A 23,534-nucleotide genomic window follows, 5' to 3' on the forward strand; every position below is an offset into this window, starting at 1 on the left:
ACTTTATGGTTGGTCGATGTTGATAACACATCGCTGCCCTACCGGCATATTGAGATAGTATGGCTCCTTTTAGCACGTGCCGCACAATAGCAATTGGTAGCTGCTAAATCAGTGGTATCTTTCAAGGCTCTATAAGGCGCAGTAGCACATCTTTCCTTACCACAGTGGCCGCAAACCTAAGCCCAGCATAGGATATTTTGCAGCATGGGTTCTACGCAGCCTCTCGAGGGATGGTTGATGCCTGAAGCTGGCGGTTTGCAGTGGTGCATTTGGCTGGACGAGTACCTGGCTTTGAAAGGGGCATTTCCTGGAGTGCTTGGGAACTTTTGATCGCGTGGATCCTTCCCATTCTTCTCCGAGGCATGCCAGTGCAAGGCAAGGCATCTTGTCGCCAGGTAATATGAGAAAATGAGTCGGTAGATTTGTGGTGGCACAATATCGTGGCGTAACAGGGCCAGCCGGTATTCCTCGTTCAACCACTCTCGCTCGCTGCACTGCTCGCTGCTCGCCCATATCAGCTATGGGGCAGAACAGCAGGCTGATCTGGAGCCGTAGCTAAGAAGCTTCTCTAGGATGAAAGCGATACTGGCTGAAGAGTCTTGTTCCCAGACAGCGCAAGGGTACCACGCAGGCAAGGAGAGGAACCTGATCGTAAATGTAGCATCGTCCCGGCGGCAGGGGCATCCAAGCATTTCGAGGCAGCCTCTCCTCGTTTCCACTTGAGCGGGACAAAATAGCGATGCCTGAACCGAAAACTTACAGATCTCGGACGAAGGAAGCTCCAGGCCATGTTTGGCAAAGCATGCGAGGCGAGCGACTGAGAGCGACTGATAAACAGCAAGAACTCTCCCTGGTCTTTCTATGCAGCCCCGAGCCCCGAGCCCCGGCGACACGAGACCTGCTGGCAACGATTCGGCCAAGGCTGGGAGACGGCCCTAGGAATGCATGATCTCCTGGTTGGGTGCCAGTGCAGATTTACGATAGAGGCCGCGTGGAAAGGGCCGAGGAAAATGGTATGTTTATGTTCTTCGATTCCGAGAGAGCGAAGGCTCCACCCAGCTGAGCTGTCCAGCGAAGACGATGAAACACGATCACACGCCCCCAAGAAACCATGTGTCCTGCAAGCAAAAAGCCTGTATACTTACATAATGACAACATATGTTCGCGAGGTCCCTCTGATGCCGGAAGACGGGAGGCTTGTACACGCAGGGCGCAACACCAAAGCCTGAACTTACGATGGTGGGCCGACTGCCTCATCCCACGCACATCTCTCTCTGCCTTATCTTGTTGCCGGCAGCATTGCTAAAGCTCAGGGCGCTCGCTAATAGCAGTCAGTCAGGTGTGCCTAGTTTTTCTTGTCTAGAAATGCAGCAATCTTTGCGAGTTGTGTACTTTTTATAGATAAGCATTTCGGCTTTTGGGAGATTATGGCATTGACAACCAGTCGGCTCGCTAGCAGGACCAGCGGCCATTGGATCTTTGAGACGTCTTTTTTTTTTTTTTCTTTTATCCCCGTTGGCTGACAGCTACCTGCATGCCAACCCCGGGTAGGCCACACTTCGCTTGAATAGCAAAGCGGATTGGCTAACTGCTCCCGCACACCAGCTGGCTAGACCTCGACCTTGCATACGACGCAAACAAAGAATACAAGAAACACCCCGCATACTGTACGTATATGATATGGGGCTCTTTTATCTGCACGATTTGATACAAGATGCTGCTATCAGTGCGTGCATGGTGGAGGAAAGCCTCCTCCAGTCCCTTCCGTGTCAAGGCTTTGCGTGATGTTTTCAAATGGGGGAGCGAGGGGTTTTCCCAAACAGTTCTCTTCTCTATCTCTATAAAACAGTTGGCAAGCTGGCAGTAAGGAATTTGGGCAATAGTCAACGGGAGGAACAGACTGCTAAATTTAGGCGGACGGAATGAGACATGTTATGGGTGACCTTAAGCGATAAGAGCGCAAATGGGAATCACAACCTCACGCCTCTGAATCCCATGCCCACACGGATGGGGAAATTGGTAAATAGACGGGATCACCCAAGGTCGTCTGCCCCCGGACTAAACTCTTGCTGCTTACCTTCTCGTATTTGCGGTTGTGCAAGAGCTGGCCGCCAACCACGCACTTCGCTATCAGTCCTGCATTAGCCCAGGCGAGTATGTGTTGTGTGTTATGAGTCTATGAGGATCGCCTTCTGGATCGGCCGCTACTATGCATTGTATTTCGCCCGTCAACTGTCCTACTGAACCGTCACCTGTTGCGCTGTCAATATGTTGGTGGAATGATAGCAACGCATTTTTTGGATGGCGATCAATCAGCCTAGACCCTTTCGCTACCGAGGGGTGCGATAACCAATCGCCGGAGATACGGGCATAAATTCCACACCGCCCAACCAACTTCGCCCGGAGACGCTGGATGCCCAAAATTGCAAATCGTGACGTGTTAGTGATGTATTTCTGAAGGAATCGAGAAGTCCGGAGAGTGGATATAGTGGTTTTTTTTCTGTTCGACTTGTGCTACAAGTACGCGGACACTAAAGGCAAGTGGAAGCTTTAGAATAATTCTTTTGCACCGGACAGTGACGGTTGACATGACCTACGAACTCGTATGTCCTTGTAGCTGTATACTCTTTCTATTCGCAAGGCAGGGTGCATTCATAGGCTGACAGGGACCGTTCCAGCCTGTGTTTCAAAACTGCGAAGGAAGCTGGGAGCCCTATTTAGTCCGTCTCCAAAATGCATGAGGGAAACATTCTCTCAAGTTTCCACACACGCATTAGGAAAGATCCGCAGCTATACAACCATGTTAGGCTAGTACTCACCTGAAGATGTGCAACCTCCCTGTACTACCTACCTTGCTACCGAGAGGGGTAGGCCGATATGGCAATGCAAATCGTCTTTGGTTGGCTTGCTAGCTTGCAGACTCGAATGCGATGGCAAACCTCTTTACCTACAACCTTGCGGATGCAGGATCATGGGCCCTTCTCAGAGGGTTGCTGACTGTTGATCAACCGGACGGCAAATCTTGCTTGTTCACCTTTACACCTACTGCACATTTGTATGCATTGCAGACTGGTAGGTTTGACCAAACCTCACTGCGTGGGGGTCCTGCATGCTTACTGTAGGCATGCTAGACCTCTCTATGTCGAAGTGTTTAGATTAATCGCCTTGCCAATAATCGTGATTATTAGCCGTTGGCATCGGGCAGTGGGCCACAAATCGGGCAGAGTTGAGTTGAACAGGTACAGATGTATGTATGGAAGCACTGCGTTATTGTTCGCCAGTTCATCTGATCCCTTTGAGAGGGCTCTGACGTCAATATCCGAGCGGAGGGGTCTAGCTGCCGTGACAAAAGGGCAACTGACACCTAACTAGACATTAATCATAGCATAGCCAGTGGCTAGCTGTGGTGCCAAAGAGAGCGCGGCATGCGTTTGACAGTGACTGGATTATGAGGGTATTCCCGAGACAGCGACCTTCACAATGCTAGGCCAACTGCCAACGGGCGTTGCCCAATACTACGACCAGGATGCTGTTTTGCGCAATCGGTGAAACAGGGTTCGTCCTTGGGGGCCTCTATTCCTGCAGATAGAGGAAGATTAGAGTGACAGGTACAGGCGATGTTTCTGGCGGTCTTGTTCGGGTGGCCAATATACTATTGAACATGATAGTACCAGTCCTGTAGTAGGCGCATGTGCCTATCCGGGCTCACACTATAGTATTGCGTGTACCACAGGAGGGACTGGGATGGATGAATAATCAGCATAATGGCCATCCCTGTGTATGTGGTTTCTGCTGTGCTGACTGGCATTGATCCTTTCTGTATGGACGTGATAGGGTTGTGTACACCTTGACACCTCTCAGAGGCAAGCTTTCCAGGGTCCAATTTCGTCATAGTTTGCCGCCTACCGAAACTCGAGCTCAGCTTCTGCAATAGGCAGGTATCTTTGGAGTCGCGATACATTCATCGCAGGCATCGACCTCGTCACGACTCACGAGCCGGAGGAGGCACATCCCACAATGAGTCAAATCTCTGCGAACGGAGCCGAGCGGGCAGGATTGCGCAGCGCAACATCTGCCCCTAGTTACTGCCTAGACTCTTCCCTCCCCCACGGACAGATGCAACATCGTTCCTGTCACGATGGCCTGGCCTTGCTGGTTTTGCTGGCCAGGCTAACCAGAAAGCGCCGCCCATGTAGCACTACTTCCCAGAAACCCGTCACGCAATTGACCCCTGTGCCTTGTTCTCTCGATGCATTGCGCCGTTTATTTGTAGATCCTTACCACCCTCGTTCAGCTCCGCCAAAAGGCCCTGCCCCGGCGAATCAAGTCTCAGGGACTCCATCTCTTGTTCATGTATGACATCTGCTCTCTCTCTTGGATTTCCCATGTTTTCTAATCTGTCTTTCAACACCCCCCTTTCCTATTCTCGCTATTTTCAACAAAAACTTAGGCCGGCCTCCCCATTCCAGTGATCCCACCCAGCTCACACCGGAGTCAGCCCCTGCCACATTGCCAGGAGATCGCCCAGGCCCAGACCGCATGGAATCTCAGGGTCTTCTGATAGACCATTCTTTCCCCCTCTTTTCGTGTTTCGACCCTGTGCCGCTGTTTCCACAAGGAGCTGAGCTTCTGTGGCCACCGGATTCGGGAATAAAGTACATTCACCATACCTTTTAACTTGCGCGCTCGCTCGCTCGTGTCCTAGCTGCCCAACTAGACCTTCTCTTAGTTATCTGCTACTACAACAACCATCACCTACTTGGCTCACCACAGCCTTTTTCTTTTTGCCCCTTCTGACGCTGGGAGCAGCTACGCAGGCCGCAGGACGCAGGACATAAACCGCCATATCTGCTGCTCACTATTATTGATAGTGTACTGGTTGTTGCTCCTTAAAGAAAGGAGTTGCCGTCTCACCGATAGCACAACCCACATCCATCAACATCGACAACTTAAAATTCTACCCATCATCGCTATGTCTAGTCTGAAGTAAAAGGCGCGGGTCACAAACGACCTTTTTTCTCCTCTGACGTAAGGCTATTTCCATGGGACAGGAAGAAAGAAAGGGAAAAGTTATCATCTGAGAAGGTAATGGCGCCCGAATCAGCAAATGCAAGAGACCTCGACCGCAGCGTAACGAGTACGACGACGAAAACGCCAACTTCGCATTATACGATGAAGACGTCCACGAGGCCGCCTCTGGGCTCGTCTCATTCCGTCCATTCCGTCCATTCGCACCACTCTCGCCACTCCCAGTCCAATTCGCAAAACTTTCGCGCAAATAGGTCCACCACCACACCCATGACCTCACCGCGCATGCCGCACTCGGTCGGCCAACCTTACCCACCGGCAAGCAGCAAACTTTCGCCGGCCGTACCCACCGATGTGCGATCACCCAGCCCGAACTATTTCGGGCTCAATGTCGACCCTCACACCGACCCCCGGGACTCGGCTGTCCTTCCCAAGGCGAACTGGAGCCCGCCCACATCATCGGTCAAATCATTCGGGGCTGCGATCCCCATGCAAATGCCTCTCGATGCCAATCCCGACTTCGAGGCGTTCAGGCGCCAGGCCGATCTCAACAGGGGAGGAAATTCATTCAATCTGGGCAGCGCGCAGTTCGCTCCTATGCAACCACCGTCTTCTTTGAGGCCCAGGCCGCCCCCACGAAGAGCGACCAATCAGAACGAGGCACCTTTCGAGTTGTCGCGCCCTCCCTTGGGCCGCTCTCGCGAGACCACTGGCAGTCGAATGGATCTTGACTCCGAGAGCTTGCACGATTCCGCCTACGTCTCGTCTGACTCGAAGCGAAACTCGGAGGTCTCCCTGAATGCGCCTTCGTTCTTTGACATGCCCACGCATGCATCTCCCGCGCAAACCGAATCTCCCTTCCAGCCCATGAGGCGTTCCAACCTCTCCAAAGTTGAAGATGCGCACCCGCGGCTTTCGCTCCCTCAGCACAAGGCAGACCTCCAATCCCCAGGTCTTTCGCATCCCCGCTCAGAAACCTTACCGGTTGCGCTTGCTGGAGGCGGTCCAAGTCTGATTATGCCGGCCCAGCTTAGAGAGATTCTTGAGAGCCAATCTGGAGATGATTACTTACTATTGGACGTACGAGTGTCTACGAACTACTCACAATCAAGGATCAAAGGAGCACTGAATCTGTGCATTCCTACTACCTTGCTGAAACGAGCCACTTTTAATCTGGAGAAGCTGCAGAAAACACTACAAACTGAGGAGGACCAGGAAAAGTTTTCCCAGTGGCGAGGGGTCAAGAATCTTATTCTTTACGATGCGGCTTCTTGCGAGAAGCGTGATGCGTTATCAGCTATGAACATGTTCAAGAAATTCGCCAACGAATCCTACACCGAGAATGCGTATCTGTTAAGGGGTGGTTTCAACGCATTTGCAAACGCCTATCCTGACTGGATCGACTATCGTCACGCCGCTGAAAGAGCTGGTCGTCCTGTCGCTTCCAATGATGGAGGACGACCTACATTTGCTCCAGTCATTGGGGGCGTTACGCTCCCAACCGCTTCAAATGGTGCCAACCCCTTTTTTGGTAACATTAGGCAAAACATGGACCTTGCAGATGGCGTTGGACAAATGGAAGTCGCTGTGCCTACCAATGTTGATGCGGACTCACTGCCTCGATGGTTACGTGAAGCTGCTGCCAAGTCAGATTGTGGAAAGGCTGTTTCGGACAAATTCCTTCGGATAGAACGCGATGAGCAGGCTCGCATGAAGGAAGCGTATTCCGCCTTCAATGCCTCATCACCGAGCAAAGCGAACTCCGCCGTCTCGCTATCGGGCATCGAGAAAGGAGTAAAGAATCGATACAAAGATATCCTTCCCTTTGACCATGCTCGTGTGGTCCTCTCGGGCAAACCGCCAGGTTCCTGCGACTACATTAACGCCAGCCACGTCCGGGCTTCACGGAGCAAGAAGCGCTATATTGCATCCCAAGGGCCCCTGCCAGCCACTTTCGAGGTATGTACCATGCTTAATCCGTAGTATTGGACTGTCTGCTGACTATCTACTGAAGGACTTTTGGTCGGTTATCTGGGACCAGGATGTTCGAGTCATCGTCATGCTTACTGCGGAATCAGAAGGTGGCCAGCTGAAATGCCACCCTTACTGGAACGACCGCGAGTACGGTGCAGTCAAGTTGAGACCATTGTCAGAAAAAAAGGTGTCTCTTGACATAGACAAGCATCGAGCCAATCCTGCGAACACGACGAGTCAAGCAGAGGTCGGTCGCCGCCGTGCTAATACTGCCACGACTCTAGGCTCGTCTAATCCTGCTCCGCCGGCGCAGGCGCAAGCTGAGACGCCTTATGTGGTCATTCGCAAGTTTGCTATGTCTCACTCCGCTCATCCGTTCGCACCGATGCGGGAGGTTACGCACCTTCATTATCCATCGTGGCCAGATTTCGGCGTACCTGCGCAACCGTCGCATCTTCTCGCTCTCGTGGAGCTGGCCAACGTTATGCAGCGCGCAGCCCTACCCGTTGATGCTAATACCATCGCGGCGTCTGTCGCTACCGAACGGGGTGTTACGCCCAATTGGTACGACGAGCCAGAGTCCGATAGCGAGTCTCGACCCATGCTTGTTCATTGTTCAGCCGGTTGCGGCCGTACTGGAACGTTCTGCACTGTCGATAGTGTGATTGACATGCTGAAGCGAGAGAGAATCGCATCGTTGGCGGCAAACAAACGAAAGGATAATGACGGTGACATCAAAATGGACGGCGTCAACGCATCACGGTCATCATCAAGGGCTCCTATTGGGCGAGGGAACAATGGTCTCAGCAACGGTGGCGACGACTCTATTGATCTCAGATGGGTTGGCGATGACTCTATTGATTTGATCGCGAGAACGGTGGAGGACTTTAGGAGTCAGAGACTCAGCATGGTGCAGAGTCTCAGGCAGTTTGTGCTTTGCTATGAGACCATAGTTGAATGGATCTGGAGACTTCAGGAGAAGAGTAGCCAAACAGCCAATGGGAAAAGGGGACATATTCGGAGCGAAAGTGAGGCCCCGTTCAGGAGGTAGCTGACTCAGTTGGTCGGCAAAGGGACGGGGCTGGGGAAGGAAGGAAAACGACCTTCAACGATTACTCTTGAAATTGCATATCTCAATTCCCGAGGATGCATGCATAGAATGAGCATTTTGGCATCTGTACACAGGTAGCATACGAACATCCACTTCGATCCGTTACGGAGTGCGACGGGACGACTGATGAATGTTTCCGGACGGCGTTCAATGGATGAAGTAATCATATCATCGCCGCATGGTTTGGTTTTGGGGTACATGTGAGAAAATTAAGGGAGTATAACATCTCTTGGTTTAGCTGGCTCAGCAAATTTAGTTGGCTCACAGCAAAAAGCGTGCACTGGAAAAGGGGTTATCTATGCATGCATCGCAATGTCGTGTTGTTCAACCTGATCGTAGACAATTATTTATTCGTTGATATCAACCAAGTACCTGTGACGATATTGCATGTCTTCTCGCCCACGGTGATTCGCACGAAATATGTGAAACTGGCTTGTCTCGGCCACCCAGTCTGTGCTTCCGGGAGACTGTAGAGGGACGAGTGAAGGTCATTCCCATGGCCTCTTACCATGCAATGTGGCTGTAAAGGCCGGGAGAATACATGCCAGAGGGCCCAAGTGGTCGGCCCAGTATGTACTCATGCTAGTTAGGCAGCCAACCAGACAAATATCATCCCGCAACGACGTAGTTGGTAGCTCAGTATGAACAGCTCTTACAGATACGAAAAACAGCCGAACTCGTTGGAGGTGTGGGCTGGTGCTATCAAGTCAGATAAACGATTGCTACTTCTCGATTGCATACTCACATACACAGGGGCAAAGACAAGTATAGAAACACTATCAGGACCGCTGAGTCATCAATAATCATCATTTGGGAGGAAGTCAACTGCATAGCTCTTTCGATTGACCATGCCGGCTAACTACCATGTGGCTCGGCCGCGGCCCTCTCCAATAATTATACATGGCACACGAGGCAACGTGCAAGCCACCTCCATTCCAATGTGAACCAAACCACATAGCTTACTTCCAGAACTTTTGGAGCGAAACCTCTTTGTCGTCATGCTTGTTCAGGATCTTGGCTGTCGCCAACTCGAAGTCCTCCTGTGTAACGTGCACTCGTCGCTCTCTCAGTGCGTACATACCGGCCTCGGTACATACACCCTTCAGCTCGGCACCCGAACATCCGTTCATCTTCTCGGCGATCTTGGTCAGGTTGATGCCACGGGTCAGGTTCATCTTGCGGCTGTGAATTCGCAAAATGTCGGCACGGGCCTCGACACTCGGCGGGGGAACTCGATCTTTCGGTCGATACGACCGGGTCGCAGGAGGGCGGGATCCAGAATGTCTAGACGGTTGGTCGCCATGATGACTTTGATGTTCTTGGTGGGCTCGAACCCATCCAACTGGTTGAGCAGTTCCAGCATTGTGCGCTGAACTTCGGAATCGCCGCCCGAGGAGCCTTCGACACGAGAAGAACCGATGGAATCGATCTCGTCCATGAAGATGATGGATGGGGCGTGCTCACGGGCCATGACGAACAGCTCACGCACCATGCGGGAACCTTCACCAATGTACTTTTGCACCAGCTCGGAACCAGACACCCGGATGAACTTGCAGTCTGTGTGGTGGGCAACGGCTCGGGCCAGCAGCGTCTTTCCCGTACCCGGAGGACCGTAGAGCAGGACACCCTTGGGTTGCGCGATACCGAGTGACTCGAAGAGCTCGGGGTGCTTGAGACCCAGTTCGATGACTTCCTTGATTTCCTTGATTTGCTGATCTAGGCCACCAATCATGTCGTAGGTGCTGTCGGGAACCTTCTCTACCATCATGAGAGACACCAGAGGATCGACTGAGGATGGGAGGATCTTCTCAAGTTTGTAGGAGTCGGACAGTAGCGTCACTCGCTTGCCGACTGTGAGCTTTGCGATATCTACGGAATCGGAGACGTCGACGACTGAGAAATCACCTGGTCAGTACAAATCGTGATAATATTGATACTTGGGTGTGTTCGCGCTGTACCATATTTCCCCTCGGGATGGACCTTAACCAACACCTTCTTGGTGCCCATAACCTTGACAACTTCACCAACGTAAGAGCCGGGCTGTTGTAACAAACCAAGCTCCTCTCGTAATAACCGCACTCTCGAGTTGTAGTCGTTGCGTTGGGCTTCTAGACGGCGCAGGACAGCTTGGCCCTTGAGGATCTCGAGCTTCATGGCCTCGATCTTGTTGGCATAGTAGTTGTCGAGCGCCATGGTTGCTGGCAGCTCCGGAGAGTCTGATCTGTGGCAGAAGTCCGAAAATGTGTGTGATGTCTGGGGTATTTAAGAAAGAGGCGAAATACAAGATGAAAGGGTTGGGTTGGAGCCTTTCGTTGTTGATGGAGATGGACACGATCGCTAGTGGTGTAGCAGCTGCTTAACGTTGAACGTAGGCTGACCCCGATGATGAAGCTCGACGTTCGACCCAATCGGTACTTGGGTACCTGAGCAAGGTTATGAGGCTGGGGTGGCTCGTGGGACAGCTATCTTTGGATATGTGGCTGAGACGATCGATCAGCCACAAGTAGCCCGGCCGCCACATACACCAGCCTTACCAGCTGGATAACAAGGTTCCTACTGCCCGGACTGCCCGTTTAGGCAAAGCGGGGGGCTCGATGCAGCTGCATTAGCGCAGTAGCATCCTCGCACTTACTTGTATCTAACCTGGGCGATCAGCGTATTAGCATCGGTTGCCGCGATTACCCTTTGAGAATCCAGACCAGGCAGACTTCAGGCTTCAGACTTCAGACTCCCGAGCGCTTTGATTAATGAGCCTTCAAGTAGAGTCTATCTTGCCGACAAAACAATGCCGCAATCCGTCTGGCCAGAGCTCAAGGATGCAAGAGAGTGGACTGATGTAGCTTGGCACCGTTGACAACTGCAGTATTCCAGTGTCTTGAATGCACGGTGAAGTCACCTGTGCCAGAGTTACCGACTGAGAAAATCCCTACGAAGGTGCTTACGGATCCTATTCGCGGAGGCGGCCCCGATGACTACGATGGACTGGAGTAGCGCAGTAGCAGTAGGAGCAGTAATAGGAAAAGTTCTCCTGCCCAGCATGAAGAGTGGACACGCGCTCGAGCACAACATGCATCTGATTGTAGTACATTTCCCACCTTCGGGCTTTCTACTAATGAATGTAGGCGACGTAATGTACGCAATCGCCGAAATGACTGGAACCTTTGAGCACATACAGCCATCTGGGCTAGCCGCGCCATCTGGGGAAATCGTCATCTACTAAAAGTTTCCAACCTCCAATGCATCCACTAGAGGGAGGGACTGCCGTTGTGAGGTATGCAGCATGGGCAAATTGATGGACGGTGTTGTGGTCGAGTAAAGTGTACCGCCCAGTGCTACGGGTCCGAATGGAATGTAGGTACCCAGAAAATGGGTTCAGGCCCGCCAAGCACCGTCGGGGAGGGCCTAATCCACTGCTAAACGTCGAAGGGGCATATCAGACAAGGGTACGCTGTACATATGTATGTATCGCAAGAAGTTGCAGCTGATGACCGTTCCGCCCATCAAGATATGTAATCACGAGGGGGCAGTTGCGATTCAGTTGATCGATACCTCCAATGCTTGATGCATGCGATCTGATACCTCCTGCCTATTCGTATCACCACCTTGCAGAAGATAGCGACGAACAGGAAGATAGACAGACCGCCTCACGGAAGAAGGAGCCGTCTTGGTTTGGGTGTAGCTGTCTTGGCTCCCGCGTTGCCTCATTGTCCTTCCTCCCCTCTTCTTCCCTAATAATCCAGCAGGCAAGCGACAAGCGCTTATCGCCCGGTTTTAGTTCTCTCAAACTTCACATCTCACCTGTTTGGCTGGCGGGTTTATTTGCTTCGTTTCTATTTCAGTGCTGCAACCCCCAGGCTATGTACTGACCTTGGCTCCCTGCCCAAGCGGAGACCTATAATTAATTTCTTGTGCCTGTTTTCCTCTCCCTCTTCTTGCTAAGACAGCTCAAGGTCTGTCTTAGATTCCCTGAAGCTTGCTGGCCCATAGCTGAGCTCTCGGTTTGTTTGTTCACGGCCTCCAGGCACTCAGTATCCCATCTCGCCACAAACATAACACAGACACGGCCAGCCCAGAAACGCGGTTCGTTCCCATGGATCCACCCTCTCGCGACCTGGGCGATTCCGGCTCGCTATCTCCTACCGATACTCGACAAGGTAACACACATACCGAGCCTCCTTCTCGAGAAGACACAACTATGTCGGAAAGTTATCAATCTGGAGATACGGTGCGGAGAAGACCTGATGCTTCGTCGTATGGTATGTCGCGTCCCCAAACTCAATCGTCTGTAGCGCAATGATTAGAGTCAACAGGTCCCTGTTCGCCTTGATGCGTCTGATGTCACTGAATGTATAGGCTAACCGTATGTAATGCCACTCCTGCAGGGACTCTGCAAACCCCCCGCCTGCTGGGAGCTGTGCTGCATATCATGGAGGCGACTCGACCTCCCTCAGTAGTTCTGCTGCTGCTCTTGATCGCGCTTTCTCGAGAACCGGTGCCCAACAACCTCTGCGCTCTCCGATGCTGGGTCCTGAGCGTGGTAGAGCTCGTCCACGGAAGCCTCCCATGCCGCGCCGCGCTTCTTCGAATACACAGGCCCCTCATCGAGGAGGAGTATTTTCGACCGACGACGCCGTTGACGAGGTAGACGAAGAAGTTAACGCGGAGAGGGCGCAAAGCTACTCGTCGCCCCGACCACAATACAACACAGAATCATCCAGACAGCCATCGACTCTTCGACGTCGCACCATGGCTGCTCCAGCCTTATCGCGAGTCCAGTCGAGCAGAAGTGATGCAGCAGACGAAAGTGGCATAGAGGAACGTCTGGAAGAAGACCAAGCCACAAGTGAGCAGCCGACAGGTGAGACTGAGCAGCCTGATACGGAAGACGAGGAGACGCCAGTTGATGACGGAGACGACGACGACGACGACGACCTCAGTGATGCAGAGAGCTTCACGTTGAAAGACCGACAACAGGCCATCAATGAAACCCATCCTTTCGGTATTCGGTTATGGAAGCCCGCTTTGTATAAGAAGGACCGCTCTGTCCAGAAAAATGCAGAGGGTGATATCCACTCGTCACCAGGAGGTCATGTTAGTATATGGCTGCTGTTCTTCAATTTGATATGGACGCTCGCCTTTGGTTGGTGGATGGCCGTCATCGCTGCTCTTGGCGCAGTAGTATGTTTCCTATTCGCGGCCACGCCCAGCGGCAGAGCATATGGCCGGGTGTTATGGGGCCTGGCTGGCTACTTGTTCTATCCATTTGGCAAGTTCGTTCGACTAGAGCAAGATGAGGCGTATCTGGATGAGGATCAGGGGGAGGGAAGAAGCATCAGCGAGTATGAGCAGTGGCAGAATGGCGATCTCGAGTATGGCCGACTCTTCTTTGGCCCTGAGAGCAGTCGCTCGATCATTGGCCGGTCCAGGAGAAGCATCGACTCGGAACCCAGCGAGACTGACAGCCTTCTCGGGCGTCACACACACCACGCAGAGATCGAAGAGCAGGGCCGCCGCCTGAAGAGACGCATGTTTGGCCGGGGCCAGTGGAACATTGGCAGGGTCATCTTCTTCGTATTTTTTTACGGACTCATCAGTCCTTCATTGATCATCGTCTCCGGCATTTGCTGGTTTTTGGTCTTCTGGATCCCGATGGGCAAAGTCACCATGCTCCTCTTTGATCATCTTAAGCGGCATCCTCTAGCACTATCTTTTGAGTCGGACATCACCCAGGCGCGCAACAACGATGGCACATACTCCTCCATCCTCCTCTGTACATACAGAGCAGTCGGCTCGAAATACTGGAAGTACACCATTGACGGTACAAACATCTTCCTCATCAACCTCATGGCTGTCGTCATCTTTGTCATCTTCGACTGGCTTGTCCTGGAAGGCATTTTGCATGTGGAGAACTTTATCACCTCGCCGGGCTTCCTTTTCGTGGCTGGCTTGTTGTCCATCATCCCGTTGGCATACTTCATCGGACAGGCAGTCGCGTCTATCTCTGCCCAGTCTTCTATGGGGCTTGGTGCCGCCATCAACGCCTTCTTTTCCACCATCGTGGAGGTCTTCCTTTATTGTGTAGCCCTCAAACAGGGCAAAGGGGCACTTGTGGAAGGAAGCATTATTGGAAGCATCTTCGCAGGTATTCTCTTTCTCCCCGGTCTTTCTATGTGCTTTGGCGCTATCAAACGCAAGACGCAACGGTTCAATGCTAGGTCTGCGGGCGTTACTTCGACAATGCTACTCTTTGCTGTGGTGGCTGCTTTTGGGCCTACTTTGTTCTACCAGATTTACGGCACTCATGAGCTCAGTTGCACGGAATGTGTCGAGCACCGCCCCTCACTTGAAAGCAAAGAAAGGGATCGCGATTGTCGACGCTGCTATTTCTCGCAGACACCCAAGGTTGACGATCGATTCTACCTTGAGGCCGTTCGCCCTTACTGTTACGCGGCTGCCACCTGCCTATTCTTGTCCTATATCACTGGACTCTGGTTCACCCTGAGGACTCATGCTGCCGTTATCTGGAACACGGAGGTGGAGGAGAAAAAGACTGAAGAACATTCCAATATGGGGCGTTTCTCTGAGCAGCATGGCACTGTCGATGCTACCGGAGCAGATATTCGAGACAGCAATCTCTACAAGCGCATCCTGGGCCAGTCTTTGAGGCAGGTTGGGCTATCAGGCCAAGCGAGTGCCCACCATTCGCGCCAGCCTTCGGGAGTTCTCCTACCTAATGGTACTAACCAGACCCCTCACATGGTACCCCCCAAGACTCATGGAGGCGACAATGAAAGCATCCGATCCAACGTCCACGTACCTGGCTTTTCTGAGCTGGAGAACAACAACCTCATCCGCGGTGTGACCGAGCTCGCAGCCACTGCAGCTGCTATTGCCGCTCGTGATGCCCGCCTCCCACGTCGCACATCCGCCCTCGGCTCTAATTCTGGTAATACGGCTAACGCGCGCCCAACGCCGTTACGCAACACTGGCTTCCCTGATATGGAAGACGCGGTGCAGAACCCGCAAGCGCATGGTGGTCATGATGCACCGAATTGGAGTCGTATGAAGAGCGCGGTGATATTGATGGGAGCCACAGTTCTCTATGCTATCGTCGCCGAGATTCTGGTCGACACGGTCGATGTGGTTTTAACCAACTTCACTATTGATGAGAAGTTTCTTGGCATCACTTTGTTCGCCCTTGTTCCGAACACTACCGAGTTCCTGGTGAGATGATTGCTCCTTTCCGGTCAGTGGATGACTGCTTGCTAACTTGTGTCCCAGAACGCTATTTCATTCGCTATGAATGGCAATATTGCGCTTTCCATGGAAATCGGATCTGCATACGCCCTCCAAGTGTGCCTCCTTCAGATACCTGCTCTGGTCTTGTTTTCCGCAGTATACCAAGTTGTTCCAACACTGTCGGATCCAGATATCGCCCATTATACGTTCAGCTTATTGTTCCCCCAGTGGGACATGGTGACCGTCATTCTATGCGTCTTCCTGCTCAGTTACGTTTACGGCGAAGGCAAGAGCAATTACTTCAAAGGCAGCATCCTCTTGTTGACGTATGCTGTGGTTATAACCGGCTTCTATTTCTCCGGGTACACGGACACTGCTTTTGACACAACTAGGTTTGATACCTACGATGCCCAGTCAGGGACGTATAAAACGGTTGGGCGCAGCACCAAGGGTGTCGCGTTCTAATGATGGATTAGGATGGATGAGACTCTATCGCATTACGACATAATTACACGGCCCCGGCAAAGGTGGCTACTTTGGGGGAGTATTGCTTGACCTGATTTTGGCATGTGGGAATTTGTTATGTTACTAGAATACCTCTCCATGTTGTGTGGACTATGACTAGATTCGTTCACTATAATTATACTTGCGAGGATATGGCCTTATTGCTTTCATCGTGAATGTCTACTCCTTTTGATTTGTTCATATTGTTTGTGCCGAGCGCCGTAGAAAGAAAGCCACAAGTGAATTCTGGCTTCCCAAACTACAGAAGGCGCAGGAGCATCAAGTCGAACAACTTGTGTACTCGAATGTATGTCTAAGTACACGTAGGTATGCATGTAGGCAATTGGTGTTAAGAAGCTCAAAGCCGCCAGATGACACGGACAAGCATGACATCATTATAATCGTTTGACAATATACTGAAATCTAGTTGTAGTTTACTTCAATGGCGTCTCTAGTCACTGTCTAGCTCCTTCGGCCAGAGCACCTCGTGTCGCCACAGGGCCTGCAGCATTCTCATGAGGACCAAGCACCACACTACAATCAGTATCGCTGCCATAACGCAGCTGTAAATCCTCAACCCCGTGTTGTCGAACGCTTTGGCTAATGCTGACGTGGCCGTGCAAAGAGCCGTATTGGGAAAGACAAAACTCCACCATGTCATCTGAAAAGGCAAGGCATGCTCCTTGCGCAGATACTTGTGTAGTGACCCGACCGATACGATGAAGAACCACTTGCTCAACCCCCAAAGCCACAGACCCAACACGATCGACAGAAACCGCAAACTCCAGATTGCGTACACTCGCCCGTCCAGATCGTCTGGTAAGATGATGTCCACCTGGCGCCCCAAAGCAACGACACCAGCACAAGTAAAGCCCGCGGGGCCGATGGAGATGAACACGCCAGGTCGCTGCATGTCTTGCGGGAGCTTCTGCGTCATGAGACGGTACAAGAAGGCCGCGCATACCATGAAACTTATAAGGAACCCGGTCCCTTGAACTGTTAGGGCACATACGGCAATAGCTAGCTTATGAATGGCCACGGCTGCCGACGTTTGCTGAGTTACGCCACTGATGAGGTTGGAAGCGAACGGCGCGGCCAAGAGTAGGGGGTATGCTGGGAAGACCCATACTGGAGTCATGGTATGTATGGGAAAGATCCTACAAATGAGTTAGAAAAAGGATGCCAGTCGGTTGATGTAAAAGTCGGTGGCTGAGAGAACTGACTGTGTGGACCAGAGTACCAAATACATGCCACAGCTAGCGGTGACGCTCACGGTGATGTATACCCAGAAGAGCACTTCGACAGCACGTTGGAGCCAAGGGCCAGTGTATGGTACGCCGTACTCGCATATGTTGATCAGAATGATGCCCGCCCTTGAGAAGGTATGTTAGAGGACGAATCGGGCTGGATGACCTTTGCCTACTTACGAAACAACCTAGTATTGTAAGTCAGATTTCCCAGACTGCAAGTACGAACCAACGGGATGAATGCCTACCACAGCTGGAATAAAAAGGCACTCCATCTGATCCGTGAAGGAGTGAATGAAAGCACCGGGCGAGAACCGGAATCTCATGATGGCGAGTGCGCAATTCGCCAGGAAGAAACCAATATTGATCAACATGAAGACGAGGCCGATGTAATGAAGCCATTTTGCATCATACGGCACTATAGCCCAATTAGATATAAAGCAACCACCAATGTGGCTTCCGGTTAACTTACAAGTATGGATAACATTGGATATGCCGCCTGTTGCCTAAAAGGAGGTGAGAATAGGAAAAGGATGGCAGCTCTGTCTGCTGGCTTACCATGGTCTGGCAACAAGGGTGTTAGCATAGGTGGAACACCTCGGTATAGCAACGTGACTGATGAGAGGTGCTTTACCATTGTGAACCAGTTCCATTGATGGCAGCATATGCGGTCCCGCAAGCTGACCTTGGTAGAGTGGCCTGGCTTCTGTGCATTGGAGAGCATTCTGGCTAGGCTTGCAGGGTTGGGGGCTTGTTGGACTGAGCTCAAGGCGCGCCGGTCGTGCAGCTGGTGGACGGGCTCGAGTGGGGAGGCTCCCGACATGAAGTGTTCCTCCCGCGGCGTTATATAGCCATTGACGGCAACCTCGACATCTGAGTTCACTGGGCGAGGCATCCTTCGACGCAGAAGTCGTCGGGCCTCCGGGCAAACAGCCGCGACACGATGTAGAGGCCGATGAGGGCTACAGGTTCCACATGGGCCAGTGCGGATTGGAAGTTGACCAGAGTTGTCACAAAGACGACGACCTGTAGAACCGTCGAGCCCACGTTGGAGATGGACATGCTGGATGGTTGTACTGCAAAGTAGGGCCGGCGTGACTTGGGGGGGAAAAGATATCCAGAGTCAGTGAAAGTGGAGCCCGGGTTGCTAGGCAGGCCAAGCAAGCGAGTGTGAGGTTTGCCGAATTATCAACGACGACGCCGGGGGTTTGACTAGGTTGGTGCTGGCTTGGTGGAGGGTAGGACGTGCACGTGGACTGCGCGTTGGGGCAGAGCTTGGGGAAGCGAGGAAGATCGATCATCAGAGATGTGGATGACGGGGCAAGCAGCAAGTGGTGACGCCGATTCTGTGCCGGACATAACCATTTGCCTGTCTGTGTCTTGGGTTTCGAGGTCGGTTGTCCTTGGTAGATGAATAATCGGGTAGCACCGACCGTTTCTCGTCAGCCGCCAGTAGGGGTGTATCCATCGGCGGCAACCAGCAGCAGCATGCTAGATCGAGTGCATAAACTTTCGTAGCTACATACGCACATACGTACATACATCCATACATACATTACATACTCCGTACTTGACTCTTGACTCTCGAAGGCACGAGGCGCGAGGCAGGGAGGCAGGTGGCAGACAGACAGACGGCTATGCGGTCATCTCCGGTTGCATCGGCAAGAGCCCACGTACCAAGACCCATGGACTTGGCCGGGGCAAGCAAGGCCTGTCCATTAGGTAATGCTCAATGAAGGGCCCCCTCAAACAGCAGCAGCAGCAGCGGCCGGAGCAGCAGCAAAAGGCAGCGGGCGGGCGAGTGAGTATATAGTGAGTGGATAGATACAGCAAACCAAGTCCAAGTCGCAGGGAATCGTGTAACCTAGTGAGTAGTGAGTGCTTTGCAATTCGACAACGCCGCATACCCTCCTCCATCAACCAATCCTCTCTCCTCAACAACCCCCTCAAAAATACGCACGGCAATCTTCGACCACGACTTCGCTTTGGACCTTCCCACCGCATAAATTCGCCCGTCAAGATCCGACAATACCCTCGAAGAATCTGGCCTCGGCTCGCTATCTGGCTTCGCTTAACCCCCATTGCCAGCATTGGATTGCCACATCGTAGATTTCATCCTGGATCGTGCCGCATGCTTGATGGACTGCATTCGCACCCGTTACACTTTGCAATAGCCACCATAGTGTTTTACCAGAAACTCTTAACCCACGTGGCACTCCAACGCAATCATGTCTTTCCGCCCACGATCTTCAAAACGGTGGTCATTAGGGGATAGCTATGGTAAGTTGTCCGTAGCCTGTCTGACCAGCTTGTTCTCTCTGGGGTGTCCGGACTACCATGTGCTGATCAACTGCTTGTGCCAGGTTTCATCGCCAGCTACGTCGAAGCTCAAGCACGAAGAGGGCCAGCACTACACGCACTGCGGCCCACGAAATCCCTGCGTCGGACCCCATTGCGTTGCCTATCCGTCACGCGAAAGACTGATGCCGCTTCCACTAGTGAGCCTGGCGCTCCCGAACAGCCGCCGCAAGACTCGGCCTCGGCCGCTGCACAGGCGCAAGCTTCTCGACGTGGTTTCCATAATTACTTCGTGACACATCTTCCCTCGTCGTCTCTACACCCAGATTCGCGTATATCCGGTCCACACCACAGGCTGCCTCGAGCCGCCGCGACACGCTATGTGCCCACTCCGGGCTCATCGCCTGCCCCTGCGGCCGCCCCGCCCAACGTGTCGTCGAACCGTGACCTGACCGTCGTACGGATACCGTTACGCAGTGCGAAGCACCACTTCGGAGTCGCCGAGTCTCGGGGCCAGCGGCCGCACAACGAGGACACAAACCAGGCGGGCACCATCGACTTGCCGTCCTTTGCGAAACGCACCCCAATAAGCCTGGTTCGCAATGCCATGAAAAAGAGCGGGGAGGCTACCACGGCAGACAGCGCGTTTGGTGACCCCCAGATCTTCTACTTCGCCGTCTTCGATGGCCATGGTGGTAACCAGTGCAGTGACTTCCTACGAGAAGAGCTACATGGATACATCGAGGAGGCAGCTACCGAGTTTGAACTCAAAAGTAGCCTCAAAGCCAACAGGAAAAATGCTCAGGAAACTCAGCAACCCCCTACCCTTATGATGAGAGATAAAGATGCCGGCGGGGCCAAGCAACTGAAAAACGTGGATCTAAAGGGCCCCCAGGAAGTCAAGGATGCCGCCGAGATACCCGAGAAAAACACGCATGGCGGCATCAAGGAGGTGGACAATGCCGAAGCCATGGCCGGCTCTAAGCCCGAACCTGCCGAAGGCAACGAGTCGAAGGCACTCAGATTGCAGAAGTCCCTTGTGAAAGAGTACAAGGACGCGATTGGAGGCTACTTCCGACGCTTCAATCCGCCCCATTTTGGGTTGAGGCGAGAGCCCGACGCCCCCGAACCGCCTGTCACGATAGAATCCGTCTTGACCTATGCCTTCCTCCGGGCCGATCTAGATTTCATTAGGGCACAAGCACGTAAACCGGATCCCGATGACCCGTACGTGTCGGATGCCGCTCTCAATAATGACGAGATCCTAGGGGCACCGCATCACTCGCCCCCGTCAGGCCATGGGATCGGAGGCGGGAAACGTTTTAAGGGGGGCTCTACTGCTTCTATCGCTCTCATCTCTACCCCGACACCCGCGCCGTTCTGGCATCCGGCAGCCACTAGCACATTGCTTGTTGCCCATGTGGGCGACACGCGCATATTGCTATGCGAAACCTCCACAGGCCTGGCGAAGCCCCTGACTAGCGATCACCACCCCAGCTCCCCCAGTGAGGCTCAACGACTGCGCCGTTATACGGCCTCTTTCATTACCGACTCCTTCGGCGAGGAGCGTATTCAGGGCCTGGCGAACTCGCGCGCTTTTGGTGATATGCAGTCCAAGCGCCTGGGCGTGTCGGCCGAGCCCGAGATCACCCGGACCGAGATCGGCCAAGCACAGTACAGCTTCATCGTGCTCATGTCCGATGGTGTTTCCGGAACACTCAGCGACCAGGAGATTGTAGACATCGTAAAGGAGGCCAAGACACCCGAGGAGGGAGCCACGGATGTGGTAAACTATGCCTCCGAGGTTACGAGTAACGGGGATAATGCGACCTGTCTGGTCGTCCGCCTCGGCGGCTGGGAGAGAAGGAGCGAAGGTGGACTGGGCAGTTTGGGTACCAAGGAAATCAGGGACTACCGGCGCAACGAAGCTCTCGATCCCAGGAGGGGCCGAAGATAAACACTCCTGTACAAGTAGCAGTAACAGTAGCAACACGCACGGGCTAGATTATATCGGGTGGGTAGCTTCGTGTACTGGTATTGAGCACGACCCAAAGCTCCCATGAGGCTCAGGTTAGAGGCTGAGGACAAGGTCACGCAGAGCCGCCATCAGCAAAATAGACATGGATACTAGTCCTCTATTGTTCCCATACTGGGCTGCAAGTTATCACTAATGATAACAATATGCACAAAAATAAGACTCTTCACCTTTTGGAAACCGATGTGCCGCTTTCGCATTCGAATATAGCCAAATCAAGGCCTTTATATATCGTACTGGTAATGTACAGAACAGTCTACACAAGGCACCGCATCGTATCATTAAAATGCATAAAGCATACCATCCAGGAATCTATCGTACCACGACCAAAAGCCGCAAAGTTGCAAGTACCCTGATAGAGACAGTGGAGATGAGCCTCTATACTCCAGGCCATGGATGTTTCTTTCCTCAGAAGAAGTGCATATGTCATCATCATCATCATCCCCATGCCGGTCACCTCTTGAAAAAACATTTGTTTGGGAAATATTGACGCTCTTCTTTCTCCTCTTCCGGCATGCTCTCGTCAACGGGAAATCTCGACTAGCATTTCCTTTGCATAGCCATCAGCCGGTCACCTCCTCAATCCCATCTTCTGCAGCCTCTTACAGCTATGCATCTCAAACGCCCTGGCGACCCGCATCTTGTCCGGATCCTGGTAGAACCAGCCTTGGGCCTGGCTGAAGAGGTCCTCGCGCGTCCGCATCTCGGACTCGCACCGGAAGCGCAGCTCGTTGGTGAACTTGATCTCGGCCTGCGTGTCGAGCTGCTTGAACATGTAGTCGGTCCACCCGGGCACGTCCTGCGGGTTGATATAGTAGTCGATGTTGTGCTTGGGCGTCCGGCGGTGGAGCGTGTTAGGCGGGGCCCCCATCTCGAACATCATCTTGGGCGTGGGCGACTGCGTCTCGCCGCTCGAGAAGACCGAGGTCAGCAGCGGGAACAGGAAGAGAAAAATGATGGGCAGTAGCGAGACAAGCGTGTCCCAGCCCGTCGTTTCTCGTTGCGGACCGGCGGCGGCGGCTTCACGTGGCCGCCTGCGTGGCCCCGCGCCGCCCATCTGATGTACCCGGAATCCCCCTATTCCCGCCGAGGTTGAAGACAAACTGCGGTCCCGTGTCGAAGCCTGTGCATACGTATCTTTGTCAGTAATTCTGTCAAACAGGTCGTGTATGGCGCAGCCGCCCGGTTCGGTTTTGCTTACCTCCAAACGGGCCCCCGAAACCACCACCAAAGAAGCGCTGGAACATTTCTTCCGGGCTGATCTCCTCCTCCCACATATTACCACCGCCGAAACCCGGGCCACCACCACCCGCCGGTCTCCCGCCGCCGAAGCCGCTAAAAGGGTTGCCCGCCTGGGCGCGGGCGCTCTCGAAGCGCGAGTCTGGGTCAGTGCCGAAGCGGTCGAACTTCTCGCGCTTCTCCTTGTCGCCGAGCACGCCGAAGGCGCGGCTGACCATCTTGAAGGCCTCATCGGCGTGCTCGTGGCCGTTCTTGTCCGGATGCGTCAGCAGGGACTGTTTGCGGTAGGCCTTCTTGATCTCGGCCTCGCTGCACGTCGTCTTAACCGCCTCGATGCCCAGGATATCGTAGAAAGCCGTCGGCTGACACCGACGAATCCGCAGCACCGCCGCCTTCTGCTCGACCGTGTACTTGCGCTCCTGGTTGCCCTGGTTGTGCTCCCTGTGCTTTGCCGAGCCGTTGGCGCCGCCCGCGTCGGCGCCTGATGCGGTTGCGCTGGGCATTGCCGCGTTTTTTTATCCGATCGGATTCTTTCCCTTTCGTGCCGATTGGTAGTTTATTCGGTAGTCGTCGTGGTCTTCAACGGAGAGTGTGGTCCCCGATATATATACAGCCGAGTGCGGTTGTATAGCGGGCGGGCTGGCTGCGTCGGTATATGGGTAGTGGATGGATGAGTCGTTGTTTTGAAAACGACAGACACGAGACACGTTGAACAGCTGATGCAAACGTGAGCGGCAGGGATCCGAGCGAGAGACAGCTGGCTTTTCTAAGAAGGTGGTCTTTTTTTCCCTTATGGCAAGGCTCGGAAGTAGGCAGAATATTGGATGGAGTCGATATCTGGTCAGAGAGACGACGCCAC

General features: G+C 53.1%; 6 protein-coding genes across 6 annotated transcripts; 3 read left to right on the top strand and 3 right to left on the bottom strand.

Annotated features, from left to right (window-relative positions):
• Nucleotides 1-5,172: 5,172 nt before the first annotated feature.
• PG998_009380 (uncharacterized protein) lies at nt 5,173-8,053 on the top strand (the record flags this gene model as incomplete). The annotated part of the gene is made up of 2 exons (XM_066876196.1): nt 5,173-6,987; nt 7,043-8,053. 2 exons carry the CDS (start codon nt 5,173-5,175, stop codon nt 8,051-8,053), a joined length of 2,826 nt encoding a protein of 941 aa, XP_066728352.1.
• A 1,019-nt stretch (nt 8,054-9,072) lies between these two features.
• PG998_009381 (26S protease regulatory subunit 8) lies at nt 9,073-10,306 on the bottom strand (the record flags this gene model as incomplete). Its single annotated transcript, XM_066876197.1, has 3 exons — nt 9,073-9,295; nt 9,346-10,006; nt 10,072-10,306. The coding sequence occupies 3 exons, from the start codon at nt 10,304-10,306 to the stop codon at nt 9,073-9,075; spliced, it is 1,119 nt and encodes a 372-aa protein (XP_066728353.1).
• Nucleotides 10,307-12,203: 1,897 nt separating this feature from the next.
• Nucleotides 12,204-15,817, top strand: PG998_009382 (Low affinity vacuolar monovalent cation/H(+) antiporter; the record flags this gene model as incomplete). Its single annotated transcript, XM_066876198.1, has 3 exons — nt 12,204-12,364; nt 12,496-15,337; nt 15,395-15,817. The coding sequence occupies 3 exons, from the start codon at nt 12,204-12,206 to the stop codon at nt 15,815-15,817; spliced, it is 3,426 nt and encodes a 1,141-aa protein (XP_066728354.1).
• A 490-nt stretch (nt 15,818-16,307) lies between these two features.
• PG998_009383 (uncharacterized protein) lies at nt 16,308-17,998 on the bottom strand (the record flags this gene model as incomplete). Its single annotated transcript, XM_066876199.1, has 7 exons — nt 16,308-17,013; nt 17,080-17,229; nt 17,284-17,291; nt 17,352-17,521; nt 17,576-17,609; nt 17,662-17,667; nt 17,738-17,998. 7 exons carry the CDS (start codon nt 17,996-17,998, stop codon nt 16,308-16,310), a joined length of 1,335 nt encoding a protein of 444 aa, XP_066728355.1.
• A 1,333-nt stretch (nt 17,999-19,331) lies between these two features.
• Nucleotides 19,332-21,358, top strand: PG998_009384 (protein serine/threonine phosphatase 2C; the record flags this gene model as incomplete). Its single annotated transcript, XM_066876200.1, has 2 exons — nt 19,332-19,383; nt 19,467-21,358. 2 exons carry the CDS (start codon nt 19,332-19,334, stop codon nt 21,356-21,358), a joined length of 1,944 nt encoding a protein of 647 aa, XP_066728356.1.
• Nucleotides 21,359-22,007: 649 nt separating this feature from the next.
• PG998_009385 (Chaperone J-domain-containing protein) lies at nt 22,008-23,178 on the bottom strand (the record flags this gene model as incomplete). Its single annotated transcript, XM_066876201.1, has 2 exons — nt 22,008-22,573; nt 22,638-23,178. 2 exons carry the CDS (start codon nt 23,176-23,178, stop codon nt 22,008-22,010), a joined length of 1,107 nt encoding a protein of 368 aa, XP_066728357.1.
• Between the last annotated feature and the right edge of the window lie 356 nt (nt 23,179-23,534).

The sequence above is a fragment of the Apiospora kogelbergensis genome (genome assembly GCF_038363985.1).
Source record: "Apiospora kogelbergensis strain CBS 113332 chromosome Unknown utg000006l_segment0_segment0, whole genome shotgun sequence".
In the NCBI taxonomy this organism is placed as follows: Eukaryota; Fungi; Ascomycota; class Sordariomycetes; order Amphisphaeriales; family Apiosporaceae; genus Apiospora; species Apiospora kogelbergensis.